Below are 19,743 nucleotides of genomic sequence, written 5' to 3' on the forward strand. Positions count from 1 at the left end.
ACCTCCTACATAGTTTCCCCTTTTCCATTTAAACAATAAGGAAGGCTTTAACATAGTAAAATTCTAGCAAGAATTACAGTTGCAATATTTATATCTACTTTATCTTTTATCATAACAAAGGAAAACTATAACTATTATTATAAATTCTTCAATTCCATCAAAGACCCCAGAAGGGTATAATATTACCTAAGTAAACAGGAAGTGCATTGTAAGCAACTTCCAAAATTCTAGAATTGACAGAGACATCTTGCTGCCTGGATAGTCACCCAAAGTTCTTCTGTACCAATGGGGCATTGATCTTCAGCCTATAGGCCCATAGCATCCAGCAGACTTTTCCATGAAGCAGAAAATTTCAAAGACAGTTCAGTCATTTTCTCCTATATCCTGCAGAATGTCTCACAGACTCTTTCTTGAAGCAGGAATCCCGAAGGATCATCTCACCTATAGGCATGTTCAGCAATCATTTCTCTGCAGGTCATGTATGTTCAGTGAAGCAGTCCTGGCAAGAGCAGTTTATTGCCCAAATGGCTAAGGAGCATCTTCAATGCCCATCTTCCTCTCAAAGTAGCTTGGTATTGCCAGGAGCAGACGTGTCTCATTGTCATGAAAAGTCCTAAATTTTTACAACATTTAAATGCCATATTTTGAAGGGCTCTGAAAGATTTGAAGAATAACTAACTAGCTGAAATATATCTCTATACATCTAGAAAATCTAACTAACATGAATACAAGCTTGACTATTAAAGATGACTCTCTATTAACCTATATTTCTTAATTATACATTACATTTTTAAATGAGCTACACAATCATAATACCTTAATCAAGATCAGAACTACATATACATATAACAAAATTGACTTTAAATTTGTATTAATAAGCCAAGATCCACATCAGTGTAAATCTCTATAGCATATCCCCCTTTAAATGTAAAAGAACATTTATAAACAATATTTGGGAATGTGGGTGTAGTTCTGTCCTACTGTTTACTGCTGTTTGGGGAGCTGTTAATCAGGTCTTTAATGATGTATCCTGCAGGCTAGGTTCATCTCAATCAGCAGTTGGGTGAAGTAATTTTTTGAGGGTGTTCACAGTGACCTTTCAGAGGGACATAGTCTATCAAACCATATTTGTCTAGAAGCAATCCACAGGTTCTCATCTTCTGTGAAAACTAAAGAAGAACCTCTTTTCCAATGCACCATATCCTTAGACCCAAATTCTGAAGTCATAATACCTTTATAATATACATGCTGATTTAGCTTAGGAGCCCATACAATGAAATGTCTCTCTGTACTTAGCTTCTTCACAGTCAAAAAATTCAAAGAAAATACAATAATATACATAATCCAGACTCTCTGTGTATACTCCATCTTTACATGGCATTTTTTTCTTTACTCCTTTTAATCTATGACTATCTATACTTTGTCTCTTTAAAGAATTTACATTTTTTAAGCATTAACTTTATTTTTTGACTCACTGTATTCTTTTCCTTCTCTCTTTCAAGCCTACATACATTTATCCAACACTGTGACCCATTTAGAGGTCTTTTATGTCTGAATCTGTCCTATCGGAATTGGTAATTCTTTACTGTCCAGGAGCACTTCTTAAAATGCTAAGCACTTCTTAAAAACTTAAGTTGTGCCATTAGTAGGGGTAATACAGCACCACCTGTTTGCCTACCCAGTCTAAAACTTTTCTGTGCTATTATTATGATAAATACGGTAGTTCCTGCTCAGCCTCTGCACAGTTCAGCATGGTGGAGCCTCTTGTGCCTTTGAGCCACATGCATTGCCCCACTTCCAGGCACACAGAGAGTCCACGTTTCCATCAAGCAAACCATAGCACTTTACTCACAAACCCCATCCAAATGCTCTGTCTCCCGCAAGAGACAGAGGTCACACTAGCAGCATAGCCCAGAAAGCCGGCATTTTAAAACTGCCACTGTTTTTCTGCTGTGGCTGAGTCAGGAAAATCTCTTTTAAAGGAGCCAGTAAACAGCAAAAAGCTGTGTTAAACTGTATTTTTGTGTTTAAAATTAAGCTCTCTCAGGGTTTTAAGTGGATTTAGTCCATCACATTAGTGCCAATTGTTGGAGGAGGGTCTACTTGTTCATCCTGGCTGCCTGGATAGTTTATCCCCGAAACAACCACACAGAAACTATATTAATTGAAACACAGCTTGGCTCATTCACCCTAACTTCTTATTGACTAACTCTTACATCTCAGTTTAATCCATTTCTATTAATCTGTGTATCACCACATGGCAGTGACTTACCAGGAAAGATTCAGCATGTCTGACTCTGGCGGCTTCATGGCGACTCTCCTACTCTGCCTTTCTTCCTCCCAGCATTCAGTTCTGTCTTTCTGGCCTACTAAGTTCTGCCCTATCCAAAGGCCAAGGCAGTTTCTTTATTCATTAACCAACAAAAGCAACACACAAACAGAAGGGACTCCTATACCACCAGCTGGCATGCTGCTGTGGATGGGAAACTCTCCTAAGTCCCCACCCTATGTGAAGAGCTATTAATAGCTGAGAAATGGGGGTTCAGTCTCCCTAGAGTCAAGACCCAGATAGGTTACCCAATCCTAAGTGGTCATCCCTAAAAATATGCAGATGAGCAATATTAGATGGACCTAACAGGCTATGTATGCATGTATGTGTGTGCATTGTGTGCATGAACGTGTGTGTGTGTGTGTGTGTGTGTGTGTGTGTGTGTGTGTGCAAAATGTTATTAAGGAGGAAGAGGTTATAAATTTGGGAGAGAGTGGAGGGGACATGAAAGTAGTTGGAGTAGAGAAGGATAGGGTAGATATGGTATATAGAATTTAAAAAAAAAATAGTAACTTGTTTTGAGTTTTAATTCATTGTATACCTGACAGAGATAAGCTATGCCTGGTCATGCACTGTGTGTTGTAAGTCTGACATCCTGAGCCACGTGTCTGCTAATGCACTGTGTGTTATAAGTCTACATCCTGAGCCATGTGTCTGCTAATGCACGGTGTGTGCTGTAGGTCTAACCATCTGACCAACACCCCACAGTTTTTACAGCAAAGATGCAAAATTCCTTCTTTTCACAATGATGAAATGTACACTAATGGTTTTCCATTTTATTCCAGCCAAGGACAGATGACAGAAGCAATTAAATACCTGGAAAAGGTTGTGAAAATTGCAAGGAACAACTTTCAAAGCCTCGACGTGATACGAGCAAGCACGATGCTAGGCGACATCTACAATGAAAAAGTGAGTTGTGTGCCCTTTTTTTGTGGAAAAGCGTGCAGAATTGGAAATCTCTTCTCGCTTTATGCTTGCTGACTCACTAGTCAGTGTGGAAAATGGCTGTGATTGCAAGATGTGGCACAGATACGGGCAAGGGCAGAACTTGAAATGTCTCTTTCCTACTCATCTGGGGGGGGAGACACCCCACATCAGCAACAACTGCCATTCAGTATTCAAGGTAACTGAATGTAGGGAACAAGGTAAAGATTTAAATGCAAAGGCACTTTGTGATAACTATTGACTCTTACTGGCTTACTCTGACATTCCTCTCTTGGTCCAAATTCTTATTTCTTTTTAATCCAGTTGGGAGGCCTACTAGGCAAAGAAATGAAAATCCTAAGAATGACTCCGCAGGGAATTTAGAGTGTGGCTTTCACAGCATCCCAGGAGCCGAGATTAGTAAATGCACAGTTGTAATCCCAGTTTTACTGCCTTCGGCTGCCCAGGGTCTCCGTTAGAAATTATATGGAAGAAGCCTGTTTCCCTGGTTATAATTGCTGCTTTGATCATGAATCAGATCCATCATTTTTTGGGGTAATTATATTTTCCAACTGTGTTCATACACTCTGTGCTAATCTGAGTGCTCGGTGATTGAAAGCACTACCGTGGAGCGCACTGTTCGGGTGACAAGCCCAGCTCCTTCACTCGTAAGATCTGGGACCTGCGACAAGTTATTTACACTTCTAGGTGCTTTGACTTTCGCATCTCGTGGGGTTATTGTAAGAATTAAATTAAGTGGCATGAAAGCAGATGGGCAACTCTGGAAGAAAGAACCCTGAGAGGGTGGGGAAGGAGGGCCGTGGAGGGGACAGTAGTCATGAACAGGATGCCATGGTATATGCATATGAAGGTGTCATAAGGAAACCCAGGATTTATAGACCAACTAAAACGTTAATTTAAAAAAAAAATCAACCCCAGGGAACTTGAGAGCAGGCTCAATGATTAAGAGTCCTTGCCACTCTTGAAGAAGACTTTTGCTTCCAAGCACAGACCTGGCAGCTCACAACTACCTACAACTCCAGCTCCATGGGGCCTGACACCATCTTCTGACCTATGTGGGCACATACATGCAGGAGATACACATAAACTCAGGTAGTTACACACACACACACACACACACAGACACACACACACACACACACACACACACACACACACGGTAAATAAATAAATAAATAAATACTGGACAGGACTGGGGAAATGGCCATGTCATTAAAGTATCTGTTTTGCAAGCACGGAGACCTGATTTCAGATCCCCAGCACCTGTGTGGGAAAACAGTGTGTAGCGCGTGCTTATAACGCCAGGGATACGAGGGCAGGGCCAGTGGACCAATGGAGCGCAATGGCCAGCCATGCTAGCCAAGTCAGCAAGCCCAGGCTCAATGAGAGAGGCCCTGTCTCAAAAAAAAAAAAAAAAAAAAAAAAAAAAAAAAAAAAACACAGAAAGCACTCAAGGGAGAAGCTACATTGTGCACATATGTAGGTGCACAAGCATGTATACATACATGAGCAGGTACACAATCCATATGAACACAAACATGCACTACATGCAACGTAAATACTGAGGAGAAAAGGAGTTGACTTAGTAAGGGCAGCACCTTGGGCTAACCCTGGGTCTCGGGGACACAGGATTAGTTAGCGTGGCTACGACTCTGCTCCTCCGTCTGCAGTCTTCTGTTCCAGAGCCTCTGGGAGTCTGTCTCACTCCAAGCTTCCCAGATTCAAAGTGGCTGTAACAGTCCAATCCACACTCTTAACCTTAATATTTAGTAAAATGAGTTTCAAATGAATTCAAATTAATGAAAGTAATGTTTTGTCTTGTTTCTGCTCTGAGGAAAATTTCTGCAAACAAGTCCTGGCCTCCCATTCCTCTCAGCTGCCTGTGGCTCCCCTAGCTCCTTTGCTCCACTCAGGAGAAGAAGCCACCATCGCGGAAGTGACTCTAGAGGGTATTTATAATGGGTTTCTCAAAGCACAAAGCCACCAGGACTAGTCGATGTGCTGACAGTGACGTCATTTCTTTCCTTGCTCGGAGACAGCTGTTGAGACCCTGGGGAAGGGGCTCACAGTCTCAAGGCCTCCTGTCCCCTTGCTTTCCCACCTCACCTCGTTCACCTCTCCCCTGCACCTCCTTCACCTCTCCCCTGCTTTCCTGCCTTCTCCATCCAGGCCTCCATCCTTGTCCCCACCTTGGCTGACTCCCACTCCGTTTCTCCTTTTTCTGCCTTCCATATCCGTGCCCAGGACCTTCTTCTCTGATGCTTCACCTGCCGCCTCTACCTTCTGGATCACTTCTGCTCAGTTGGTTCCCAAAATGGGGTTTTGTTTAATTTTCAGAATAAAGTGGTAGTGCACAGCCATGGCAAGACTTGCTCTACTTGTTCTAGAGAAGCTTGCAGTCAAAGAGGGGACTGCACCCCACAATAGATGAATTGACAATTGACTTCTTAAAAGTTTGTTGTATTTCTTTAGAAATACAACAAAGCACACATTGCTACGGCTTTCCTATCCTACCAAACAACACATTGAATACCTATATTCTACATGACAGCAATGCCCAGTGTCCACCTGTTTCCTTCATGACTGAAAGATAAGAAAAATGAGACAAACAGAAATACTAACTTTATACTTTCATTTTCTCAAGTTTGGTCAAGTGCTTTTAATATCACTAGTGTGATTTATTCTCTGGTGTTTGGTTCTTGAACAGTTTGACTTGCAAACACTGTGTCAACAACTAAAAGTTAATTTTTGCCCATTTATTCTCATTACAAAATTTGGAAGATTCTGGACATTCATTTCATCTTTTTATATATGTATACATATATATGTTTTATATATATGTATGTATATAGCTTATTCAGAGAAAGAAAGAGACAGCCAGACAGACAGACAGACAGATGATGGGTGGGTGGTGGACGGATGGATAGATAGATAGATAAGTAGGTAGACAGACAGACAGATAGACGCTATATTAATTACTTTTCTGCTGCTGTGGTAAACGCCATTACCAAGGTAGATTATAGAAGGAAGGGTTTATTTGGGGTTACGGTTCCAGAGGTATATGAGTCCATTGGCATCATGGTGGGGAGGCATGACAGCAGATTTATGTGGCAGCTAGATCAGAAAGTTGAGAGCTCATGTACGAGACCAAAAGCAGGAAGCACAAAGCAAACTGAGAATTGTATCTGAGTAAAGACTCAGCAAACTGAGTCCGTGAACACTCCAAACCCACCCGTGGTGATGTGGTCCCTCCATCAGGCCACACTTCCCAAGCCTCCTAAAGAGCAGCACCAAAGCACCAAGGAACTAAGCATCCTGAGCCAGTGCTGGGGCATTCTCATCCAAACCACCAGCGAAAGACAGACAGACACAGACAGATGGTTCAGATACACAAGTTGATACAGGACTTTGGTGAGTCCAGTAGTAAAGAGTCTTATGACAATGACAAATAATGTAACACTTAGCACAGAATTTTATAAACACGTGCACTTCAAAACAAAGCTTGATCTGCTTCTCAAATTGTTCAAGCTACATTTGATCTTTTCCCATCGCCCCTCCTCACACTGTCGTCATTTCAAAGCGTCCTGCTGGCGATGGCTCAGGCTAACCTGAATTGTCCCATGATTCCTTCTCAGCAGTGATACTTCTCAGTGCCATTTGAAAGGTAGTAGTTCTATCAAAAGAATGAATTAGAACTGAGTGATGGCTGCTATTTTAATTTTCTCTAAATTCTGCAAAATCTCTTTCTAAGAAAACATTGACAATACATAACTTAATACCTCTGTACTTGGTGCCTGCGGACAGTTCACAATTATTTTAAGTATTGCTATACTAGTTGCACAGCTGAATAATTCCATAGGTTATTTGTGAAAGTAGGAATTAATGCCTTCCTGGAAGGAGGTTATAGCAAGGCAAAGAGGAACCACCCTGGGTTTTGTCCACCTGATTTTGAAATGTGCCCAGCTGATAATTATTAAGACATTGGGTGAGTTCGTTCTCAGTTCCCTCACCTAGTTGGCAGTAACAAGAAAACTTAACACTAGAAGCAAGCACCTATACCTGCTATGACATCTCAGCAGCCCTAATATGTGATGTTCTACGTATTTAAGACAGCTATTAGAAAACAGTACTTAAAATGTTAGGATAACTTATTATACTTGAATTGAAATGTTTTAAAATTTTGAATTTTCATACAGACCTTAAGATGCTAAGTGATTAAATGTTTCATTCAATGTTGGCATATGCATTGAGTAACCAGAGTGTGGTCGATATTCAGAGAATGTAAGAGGGTGGATGAGGGGTGGAGAGGTGGCTTAGTGGAGGAGCACACACGTTGGCTCTTCCAGAGAACATGAATTAGTTTCCCATAGCCAACTAGCAAACACCTGTAACTCCAACTCCAGGGAGATCCAGTGCCTCTGGGATCTGCATTCATATGCAGTTCCACACATCCACATCCACCCCACACACAGACACACACACACACACACATACACACGCACACACACTGGATTGGGCATCATAAGATAAGCATGGAGCGCCTGATAGGGTTCCTATTGCACACTGAGCACACAATCACTCTCTGCTCCTTGATATATCAAGCGTCTCTCTCCTCCTCAAGCCCAGATTCACAGCCCCTTGGCTGTTTGACATACTCACCCCGATCTCCTTAGATATAAACGATTACTGCTAAGCCAATTAATCTTCTCTCCCTTAAATTCTGCTTCTCTGTCAAATTCGCAACCCCAAATCCACGCCCCCTTAGCTTCTAGCCGTGAGCATCCATTCATCTGTTCACTTTGCCCCCGCAACCAGATCCCTAGTAGACACAGCAAACCTAACACAATAGTAAACACCACTTTATCCATCGTCCCCGTTGTTCAAAGACTGCCAGCCATTTTCGCCCATCCTAAATCTGCCCTCCAATAAGCCTGTCCGCGACAGAAGACATAAACTACGTCCTCGCCCTGTCCTGAACGATGAGTCGGCCCCACCTGACCTCTGACCTCAGCACTCCCTGATCTCTCCTTCACCAACTCCACCATAGCCAGACTTCTCAGTAGTTCTCACACAGTCAAGGCTAGTTCTGACTGAGCGTGGGAGCCTCAGCTGGAAGGTTCTCCTTGGACTGTTCTCTAGTCCCAATTTTACATTCTTGCCATTTGGAACTCGGTGTAGTTCTATGTCCTGCTGGTATCTATCTACCCTTGGTGGTCAAAACAAAAGTGACCACTGGGAAACGTCATCAGTGCCGTATTTTAGTAGTCCCTGCTGTGTTTGTTGTGTGGTTTCCTTGCCTGCCCTGTTTTCTTGCTGTTGTGTTCTGTTGGCTAGAACATAACTTTTGTGAGAGCTGAGACCCTGTCTGCAGTTCCTGTCTAAGAAATGAGCCGGACACACTTCGGAAGCAGAAGGGCGTCGGTCCACTGACCTCTGACCTCACTTGGGAGCCAGTGTCACATCACTTGAGAAAGCACTGTCACTTCTGAGACCCCACACTTCCCTTTCAGCTTCCTAAAGTATTCTATCACTTAGAAAACTTGTCCCGAATCCTTAAAAGCAAATCAGACGCCGCTGCCACGCATCAGTCTTGCACCTGTGAGACCCTTGTGCTGTTTTTTGTCAGTTTGACACAGCTAGGGCCATCTGGGAAGAGGGAACCTTAATTTCTCCTCAGATTGGTGTGTAAGTGAGTCTGTGTGGTTGGTGTGGGGGAGCCCACCCGTCCGTGGATGGGGCTACCCCTGGGTAGGCTCAGTGAGACATGAGCAACGGCAAATAAGAGTTCCTTCCTGTCCTCTGCTTCAGTTCCTGCCTGGAGTTCCCACCCTGGCTTCCCTTCATGATAAACTGTAAGCTGTAAGGGGAAATAAATGCTTTCCTCCCCAAGTCGTTTTGGTCATGGCGTTTCATCAGAGCAATAGCCACAAGAAGGACAGCTCCCTACCAGCTGCCATATCGCCTCCTTCCTGCAGCTTGGGCCGCCTGTGTTGATGGCATTGTCCGCAACAAGTTTCAAAGTAGAACATTGTGAGACAGAAGTTACAAGGCAAAATTATCATTTTGAAAAATACTGGAATTGGCATATTCTGTGATTCCGGTAGTGCTTTTATTATTTAAATTAGTGCATCTTAAAAATAGTCTTTATCTTAGTTAGGCTTTCATTATAAAATCTGGAGGAAGGGATGGCCCATGCCACTCTCTAGATGTGATCTTTTGATAGAACATTAATTGAAAATATATAATTACTACAAAGTGACCAAAGGGCAGTGTTTTAAGAGAGATCTGCCTTTTCTGAGATTTATCATTCCCTGTTAAGATCAAAAATAATCACAGTTCAAAATATGGTCATTCTTATGTCAAAATAGCAGGAAAAGGCCATGAGATGGCTCTGTGGATCAGAGCACCTGCCACACAGCCTGGTGACATGGGTGTGATCCCCCAAACCCATGGGAGAGGAAAACTGATTCTTGAATATCGTCCGCTGACCTCCCCAAGTGTGCCATGGCATGTGCAAGCCCACACTCACACACAAGCACATCACACATGGGCACGCACACACACACACACACAAAGAGAGAGAGAGAGATAGATAGAGAGAGAGAGAGAGAGAGAGTATTTACCCTTAGAAAACACCCATTTTTTTTTTACTTTCCTTGTTAGAACTGTAAGAAAAAGAATACACATGAAAATTCTATTATGAGCTTTGTTTCATTATCTATGATGTCACTGAGCTCGTACCCTGGAAACCATCAGAGATTTCAGAGCACTGGTTGGGGTTGCCTTCTCGTGGATAGATTAATGAATATATAATTTGCTGCACAGCTTCAAGTTTATATTTAAGATTGTCAGAACCGATTGCTAGAATAATTAGAAATTTATAATAGAGATGACTTGGAAACAAAGATGAACTTTAGAAGGTTATAAGGAATTTGAGTAGCGATTACATTTACATAGTAAACTTTTTTTAAGGATTAAGAATGTGGAAATACGATAGATACTAAGGAAAACTCATTCCCAAAAGGTATGTAAAAAAAAAGATAGTATCTGAAAAGAACAACTATTGTGTTTACTTGACTGTGTGTTAGAGACATCTTCATTGTAGTTTATGACAGTTGTTTGTGGTTAGTTTGAGGGGAAGACAACCACCTGATGATATTCCTGGTTTAGGCAGAAAAAGCACTTGGCTTCAATAAGGCCCAGTTGATGGAGGAGAGTTATCTGTCTATGTTCCGCTTCTCACTACACCCAGTCACCATTTTAGGCGGTTCTGCGTCCTCTAAAATCAAGCCGCCTGTCCCTCCTTCTCTTGCTGCTGAGTTCACTGGTGCTGTGCAGCTCACACATAGCAGCTGCCTCACGGCTCAGCAGACGAATGACGGTTCATCTTAACCTATACCTGTAAATCATCTTGGAAATTTAAATATGTGCCCATTTGTTTATAGCCCTTGATTTACCAGATTCAAACTCCCAACCTAATCAATAAACAGCCCAAAACTCAGAAATATAACAGGAGCAATTAGATGCTTCAATCTCTGTTTTATTAAACAAGGCTATCCTTGACCAAATTGTGCTTTTTTGTGGGTAGTTTTCCTTTCTCATTGGTATCTATTAAGGATGTCTGTATTTTCATTATCTTTAATACATGTCATAGTTCTCAATCATATATAATTGGAACAGATACCACCTTTCATTTGTTTTAATTAAATAATCTTTTCTCATTATAAACCTTTTTTATGATTAAAAAAGAATTGCTTACAGCATCAAATAATAACTATTACTTATACAATATGAAGGCGCTTCCCATCAATGAGCAAGTTTGATAGAAGGAATTCTTTGACTAGGGAGTGCACATAGACTGCCCTATGGACAGGACATACAGTGTTGCATTGCTGCATGGGAGAGGAACCGCTCATCCCGCTGTCAGGTGTCTCTTATTCAATCAGTGTGACCACTCATCCAGCTGCTCCACTGCACAGAGGGCCTTGGAGCTGATGCTTCACCCATCTGTGCAGGTGTGCTCACCCTGTCTGTGCAGGTGTGCTCACCCCATCTGTAAGGAGTGCTCGCCCCATCTGTAAGGTGTGCTCACCCCGTCTGTGCAGGTGTGCTCACCCCGTCTGTGCAGGTGTGCTCACCCCGTCTGTGCAGGTGTGCTCACCCCGTCTGTGCAGGTGTGCTCATCCCATCTGTAAGGTGTGCTTACCCCATCTGTAAGGTGTGCTCACCCCGTCTGTGCAGGTGTGCTTACCCCGTCTGTGCAGGTGTGCTCACCCCATCTGTAAGGTGTGCTTACCCCATCTGTAAGGTGTGCTCACCTCGTCTGTGCAGGTGTGCTCACCCCATCTGTGCAGGTGTGCTCACCCCGTTTGCACAGGCGTGCTAACCCCATCTGTGCAGGCATGCTCACCCCATGTGTGCAGGCGTGCTCACCCCGTCTGTGCAGGTGTGCTCACCCCGTCTGTGCAGGTGTGCTCACCCCATCTGTAAGGTGTGCTCGCCCCATCTGCAGGCGTGCTCACCCCATGTGTGCAGGCGTGCTCACCCCATGTGTGCAGGCGTGCTCACCCCATCTGTGCAGGTGTGCTCACCCAATCTGTGCAGGTGTGTTTACCCCGTCTGTGCATGTGTGCAGCATAGAGATGTATCCATAGTGATTTGAACTCCCACTTCTTTTGACAAGGTGTGGGAATATGGCTAAAAATTTTATTGCAAAAAAAATTCCTCTCCTGTGAAAGTTTCTTTTGAAAGGAGTATTCAACAATGTTTTAAATATCTGTTTTATCTGCGTGTGTCTGAGTGCTCAAATGTAGGGGGCACAGCTGTGTGGGTAGACAAGCGTGTATCTGCAGAAGCATGTAGAGATGAGAGGTTGAAGTCATGTGTCTTGCTCAACCCCTCTCACCTTTGCTTTATTCTAGCCCTGTGTTACAGTCACGTTTTAAATCTAGACTCTCCCGTGTCCTTAGCTAAACGGCAGCAGGTGCACCTAAGAGAAGAGAAGCAGTGACCAGAGCTGGCAGAGAGATGTGTCTGTTAGTTGTGGCCACTAGCTTGGCGCCAAGGGCCTTCCGGCTACAAATGAAAACAAAAGACAATTAAAAATATTTCACTGGATAAACACAATGGTATAATTAGTAAGACTGTGTTGAAATTGTGTCCACTTCCTTCCCCTGTTTCAGCCATAGATGCAGCTTTTTAACCAAATTAATCTCAAGGTTCTGACCATCACGTGAGCTCTGCTTACGGAAGACAGGCTTTTTCTGACGAAGGAAACGGGTGTGCAGGGGTGAGGTGAGCAAGTCTGTGAGATGGGCGAGGTAAGAACTCTCTCGTTCTCTCTTTCTCGCTAGGGGCAGTACAGCAAGGCTTCCGAGTACTTCCAGCAAGCTTTCAGCACCACTGTGGAGCTCATGAAAACGGCGCTGATGGATGAAACCAAAGTTCACTATGGCATAGCCAGAGCCCACCAGCTGATGCTGACCATGACGGGTTACATAGAGGCGGCAGATATGGACAGCCTCAACTGCCTGCTGGCCTGGAAGGAAAGCAGAACGCAAATCAAATATGACCCAGTTCTGGGTAAGGCTTTGGCTTTTAGATTTTGTATCATTCTTAGTAGCCAAGGTATTTGTGTTGGAAATGTTTATTCGCACGTTACTGACTTGAATTTGCTTGGTAATTTTGTTCTTGTTCTTTGGTTACTACGTTGGAAGCTGGGTGCCCTCTCCTGCTGGATCTTACTGGCAGTGTTTAAGAGAAGCACAAAACAGCGGGAATGATGTGTCTGCCAATCATTCTCCACTCTTGAGCAGGAACTTCCTAGTAATCTTCGAGGCCACACTCTGTACCGACCAGTGGTAAGGAACAATTTACAAGGAGTAAGGCACGTGAAATCAGCTTGTGCTTTCTAGTAGTATCCGGTCGTACGGCGCACAGATGAGAGCAACCGCAGACACGCTGCTTAGATGATGCGCTTCACTGATAGTGGTTAATGTTACTTTTATTGTTTTGAATTTGGAAATATTTTATACCAATGCCTCTTAAACTACTTTTTCTCATGAATAATTATATTATTTTATTATATAAACAACCAGGTTAGTGTAAGGGCCAGCTTTGTGTTTTAGCTTCATTCGACTCTAGGGATGAACTTCAGGTCAGCAAGCTTGGTGGCGAGCACATTTACCCACTGAGCCATCTTGCCCACCCTGAATACCAAACTCGTTTTTACTCATTGTTAGATCCTTGAGAGCTCATTCCACATCTTGGAATTACCTACGTCTTAGATTTTCATGTTTTCTGCCCAGAATACCAGGAAATGGCCCATGTCAGCTGTCTTACACTGAAAAGGGTCAGCCTACAGTTCAGTGTCTCAGTTTGTCTTGAATAAACTCTCATCATCCTATGATACTGTGGGGAAAACTCTCTTGCGGGGAGAAAGGCCGGAAAAGCCATGTTCTGATGGGATCCAGGTGTGTCTCTCGGTGTCTAGTGTGCAGCTTCTGAAAACCCTTCCGCTTGGGTTCATCCGGACCACTTACATTTGTGGCTCTTTGGTTTCTCGAGAGCTGAATTTTCTTCTGAAGGGCTTGGGAACAATCATCCATTTTCCTCCGTGCCTCAGACACTAACGCTCATGGTCTGCACAGGCGTGGAGTGCTGGAGAAGTCGCAACTAGCACTGCTTCATCTCACGTGACAGCTCTGCAGGGACGAGCATCTTCCCTGCAGAAGTAAAACGTAGACCAGTGTGCAAGTGTGAGTAAGTACTGAGTTCTCATTCTGCTGACACAGTTCACACTGTACCTTTTCTTCTTGGGACTAAAACCCACAGGAAACTGTTTAACGCGTGTGACCGTTTACACACATGCATTCGTAGGTCAAAGTGCACTAAAATCTGCCCCGTTTTTCACTCTGCGCAAAACTCCCTGGCTCTTCTTTGGGCTTCTTGGCCTTCCTGACCCGATTCTTTCCCGACTGCTCCCCTATACACACTCCACCCAGCCCTGCCCACATGGCTGTCCAGATGACCTCCTTCCTCCCAGCTCAGTTCAGCCAGGTCTTTAGACAGGATGCCTGAGGCCCCTACCACTTGACAATGCTCTCTTCTCTGATCTCAGTGGCTGTCATTTATTTCTCCACAAGCTATTTCATTTTCTACCACAACCATCTTTTTAATCGCCTTAGCTGCTCAGTTGAGAGCGTGGGTCTCTCAGACACATTATGAACTCTTGGTATTTTCTAAGAAGGAAGATGTGATATTTGACATCTACAAGTTGCCAAGTAAATGCTTAAATCAAACAGAATCCAAGATGAGTATGTAAGCCCGACCACAAGCTAGTTTGCACTAACCACGTTTTAAGCTTGTGCGCAATGTGTCCTTGGGAAGCATATGATACTACGCTATTTGGATTACCATCCAATTATCACATGAATGAAGGATGGTGCTCACCAAACACGATGTTAACAAAATGGAAAAGTACAAAAATATTATTTGGAAATCTGAGCTTTTAAGTTTTCAGCTCCCACCTTCCTTGTAGGATGAGGCATCTTTAATCTTGCTATTGAGGGTCCCCTGTATTCAGAAAAAAAAAAAAAACAGATCAAAGATCAAAAAGTATATTATTAAAGCTATGTGTGTGTTATTGGCACCTCGGAGACTTCCACCCTCCAAACAAATCGTTAGCTCAAAGAACTGCCAATATTCTTGTAAGCAGAGAGCTTGGCCCCGAAGGGAACTGAGCAGCGAGAGCACTAAGGTCCCCAGATGAAATGCAACAGTGACTCACCAGCAGCCCACGGTCATCTTTGTTCCCCTCGGAGGGAACACACAAGAACAGACACCTTCAGACTCTTCTAATACCAGGAGATAGTGGGAATGACTCACACAGCCTGCCCTCCCCTTCCGACATTGAGTCTCCCAAATTTAAAAGTTGAGGGGGGAAAAAATCAAGTTTATTACACCTCACCAAAACAACTCGATTCTGAAGCAACTCCAATTGTTTGGTTCTGGACCTATGGTCAGGGGCCTATGACCTTCTCCTGAATTCTCCAGAATATTGTTTACTTCCCAAACCCAAGACATCTTCCCAATCAAGGAAATGTGTGTTTTTATAAAAAAAATGTAATTCACATTGTAACCACAGACACAGCAACATAGAGACAAATGCTTTCATCATTCATATTAACAGCAGTGTTAATCTAGGCATGCAGTTAAGCCCATTCATATTAACAGCGGTGTTAATCCAGGCATGCAGTTATGCCCATTTAAATGGCAATGTCATAAGCTCCATCGCTGGTGAGAACTGTTTCAGCAGCAAGATCTCTATCCACTTTCTCATTGAGGCCAAAAGCAAATTACATCAGAGAAAGAAAACAGATTGAGCATACCAGCCAGTTGGAATGCGAGGACACAGTTCTCAGTGAGATGTTATGTGAAGGCTTACAAGGATGGAAAAATCATCATCTTGATTTTATGGCTCCTGCAATATTCTCCAAGAAGTGCCATGACTTGGTCTCACAGTTTTGCCTTTACGTTGGCTTCACGTTGCACACATAGTTTAGTATCAAGCCGTTGCTACTGGAGACTTTGCTTGCATTTCTCAGTCATGAGCTTACCTCACCCTTTTAAAGAAATGAGAAGTTCATCTTCATAACCAAGCCCTCATATTCTGCTGTGACTGGATACCTTTTCTATAGCTTAATAACCATAAATATGAAGAGACAATAATGAAATTATCCAACAGGCTAGCAAGCAAAGTTTAAGAAATACAAAAACTTTTATTGAATTTGCTTTTTTGACAGTTTTGTACATGTACATGGTATATCCTGATTATTGTTACCCCCACCCTCTCTGAATTCCTACCTAGCCCCTTTTTGCCTCTCTTGCCTACAAGTCCTTCTCCCCTTTAGTGACTTTTTGTTTTGTGACCCACTGATTTTAACTAGGGCCTTCTCTGTGATGATGGGTTTGGGACAACTACTGGAGCCCAGTGGACTTATCAATGGCTAACTAACTGCAATGATGTCTTCCCCTCGCCACAGAGTCCATCAGTAACCAGTAGTTCAGGAGGGGGAGATAGGACCTTCCCAAGCCCTACTGAATCCGTGTACCTGATGACGGGCCCAGTGCACTCAGGCAAAGCTCCTGTGGGATCATGATCGCCATGCCAGAAGCTAGCATTTCACAGCCCCTCTTCCTGTTTTCCTGTTCCTACATTTTCTTCTACCCCCTCTTCTGCCACGTTCTCTAAACCAGTGTGGCAGTGGTATAAATGTCTTGTTTAAGGCTAAGCATTCAACGGTCTCTCATTCTCAGCATCTGGAGCAGCCAGGCTTGTCTGTATTCACCGTCCATCACTCATTACAAAGAGAAGCATCTCTGATTAAGGCTGAGTTAGCACTTGTATATGGGCATAAACATAGATGCTCAGAAGGCAGTTTGATGTTACAATAAACTAAAGAAGAGATTTAAACAGTCAGAAGTCCCGCAGTAGCATTGAAGACCTCATCAACCATGAGTTTTGTTTTTTGTTTGTTTGCTTATTTGATTTTTTTTTTACTGCATTTACATTATCAGGCAAGGATTCCCTACTAGGGTCAAGCCTCATATCTACTCAAAGAGCATTTGGCTGTTCCTATAACAGTCATGCCATGATTGCTTCAGTAGGCACATCTTGTCTGACTGGATGATATTGTGGTTTCTAGGATTCACCCCTGGGTGAAACAGTTGATACCATTTCTCCCCAAGCAGCCTACATAGTGCCTTGCAACACCATGGAAACTAGTCCTCAGTGCGGAAACTTCCTGTGCGGTTCCAGCTTGGTCGCTCTGTCCTCTGATCAAGAGATGTGGTACCTTCACCAATGGGGCCTTATCACCTAGTTCTGGTGAGAAAGTACAAGTGACAGGACTTGTTGGGTAATCTCGTGAACTTGCCGTACCAGGGCTCATAAAGAGGCACCTTACACCCAGCCCTGGGATCTTTGCCTGATAACCTATGGCTTCTAGGAGAAGACATATAGGATCTCAGTCTCCATCTCCATATAGGTTTCCATATTGCTTAGTCTACTCTTGACTCCAGAAGCCCCAGGACCCTTTTCAATATCCAGAACCGAAGCAGTAAGGGTGCTGGTGACAGGCTTGGGGCAGCTGTCTCTCTGTAGGACAATTTGCATTTATATTCTCCGGTCTGCCTGTGATGTTTTAAAAAGGTAGAAAAAAACCAAAAAAAAAAACAAAGGTAGAAACCCTTTCAATGCTGCATTAAACTCCCATTTTTAGTCACAGCAAAGACGTTGGATGAGACAAATGGGATAAAAGCATTAAAATACATTCTTTATGTGTTCCATACTCATGTCAGAAGAAGAAAACCAGTGTGCACCTCACTGTCAGCCTTACTTAAAGTGATCGTGTGAATCAGGTCCTCACAGACACCAGGGAAAGCATCCAGTGCCTTCCACAACTTATCCAAAACGAGCATGACACCAAAATGTCTGAAAAGAGAAACAGTACTTAGCTGCAACCAATTCTAAAAGAAAAGGGAAGAATTTGTGTGTGGATTTTCAATCTCCTCGTTCAAATACACACCACCACCCTTCGTCTATTTTGTGCAGCACGGTGACAAGTGACTTCCTACAGAATAAAGTAGTCTTTTCAAAGCTAAAACTAGTTTCATTGGAAACTAATACTATGACTCCAGTTCCCTCAGGTTGAGAGATTTGCTTTTTGTTTTGTTTCTTCCCCCACTCTGAGAATCTCCTTCTCTCTCTGCTGCCTTGGTTCAATAAAAGAGAATTCTTGATTGCTCCAGCAGAAAAATAGCCCTTCTTTAGATTCTGCTCACAATGCTTGCTAGTTGGTGGTGCATCCGGGCTTAACTTTCCAAACCGCAGTGAGCGCACCTCTCCTAAGAAAAATGGAACTAGGCTCTCCTACTCTGCTGTTGACATTTTGTTTTTATTGATAATTTGAGAAGCCCATGAACAGACTTTGGATTATTTAAACCATGCAAAACCAAGGTTAATGCCAGAACTGTGCCAGCAAGAGCTTTGCATTTGTAGGGCTGGGTGAACCCGTGCTCACCGGGTCATATTTGTCTCCCTGCCTGAGAAGTCTGTCTCCTCCATCCAGTGTAACCCTTGACTTGTGGCATGAGTCTGACACACTATGAATGTAGCTCCCTCCTTCTACCACTGCCAGAGTTGGGGGACACAAGGACCCTCCCCTAGGTACTTGTCACCCATCTTTGGTAAATTTCTGTTAGGACAATTCTGTGCTGTCTCATTTAAATTATTCTTCTAAAGAAAGAGGTGGCACACTGTTGGTGCTTGAAGCATGAGCAATGGAGACATCAATTTTAATTCTTCCTAAACCTTCCCCAATTGGGAATTCCTCTTTAAAATTATAACCTGGTTCCAGAATTTAATCTTCTAGAAATTTTCTTATTTGATGACCCTTGTGTTTTTTTAACTTAGTTTTTAAAGGTTTTACAATATTTTTATTTTTAAATTATAATATAATTACGTTATTCTACCTCCTGGGGCATGGTTTTTTATTTTTTTTATTTCTTACATTATAATATAATGACATCATTTCCTCCTTCCCTTTTCTTCCTCCAAACCCTCCCACATTCGCATCTTTGCTCTTTCAAATTTGTGCCCTTTTTTCATTAACTGTTGTGACATGCATGTGTGTGTGTATGTGTGTGTGCACAAGTGAGTGTGTGTGTGTGCACGCGTACATTATTCCCAAACTCATAAGCACAACCTGCCCAGTATGTGTGAGTTATTTGTGTATATGTTTTCAGCATTGATTGGTTGGCATGCACTCTCCAGGGGAAGACTGTTTTAACTCTCAGACACGAGTGAAAGCCGTGTAGGTCGGCTACTTTGACATAATTACCAGAAAACTGCACATTTCTCATGGCAATTTCTCCTCTAGAAATTGCTTACAGTGACTAGAATAGTAACCCATGAACATACTTCTAACTCCTCCTGGATAAGGTAGCCTCCTGGGTCTAAGCACAATATAAACCATATGGGAAACACTGGGCCAGGACCTAGAGAAGAAATGCAATGTCTGTCTCTACCTTTTAGCCCCCAGGCCAGCCTGAGCAGCGCCAGTGCTTCTGAACTACATTTTGAAGTCACCATGAACATACTTGAATATACTTGCTTCCTGAACTCTCAGAAGTACTGTGGTAATATTTGCTATGGTCAGATCCTTCAATGATGTTGAGATTGGATGCAAGAATACTCCCTAAAGGGGGTTGGAGAGATGGCTCAGAGGTTAAGAGCATTGCCTGCTCTTCCAAAGGTCCTGAGTTCGATTCCCAGCAACCACATGGTAGCTCACAACCATCTCTAATGGGGTCTGGTGCCCTCTTCTGGCGTGCAGGCATACACACAGACAGAATATTGTATACATAATAAATAAATAAATAAATAAATAAATAAATAAATAAATAAA

The 19,743-nt window shown here is 43.0% G+C and overlaps 1 protein-coding gene across 1 annotated transcript in view; it reads left to right on the forward strand.

Annotated features, from left to right (window-relative positions):
* The window catches only part of Ttc29 (tetratricopeptide repeat domain 29), a 196,394-nt gene that overhangs the window by 115,242 nt on the left and 61,409 nt on the right, over positions 1–19,743 (forward strand). The window contains exons 8-9 of the mRNA XM_038313010.1: positions 3,115–3,238; positions 12,628–12,856. Of these exons, the coding sequence (XP_038168938.1) occupies positions 3,115–3,238; positions 12,628–12,856 (353 nt within the window). The remainder of the gene's footprint in view (positions 1–3,114; positions 3,239–12,627; positions 12,857–19,743) is intronic.

This window comes from Arvicola amphibius, chromosome 15, assembly GCF_903992535.2.
Source record: "Arvicola amphibius chromosome 15, mArvAmp1.2, whole genome shotgun sequence".
Classification (NCBI taxonomy): Eukaryota; Metazoa; Chordata; class Mammalia; order Rodentia; family Cricetidae; genus Arvicola; species Arvicola amphibius.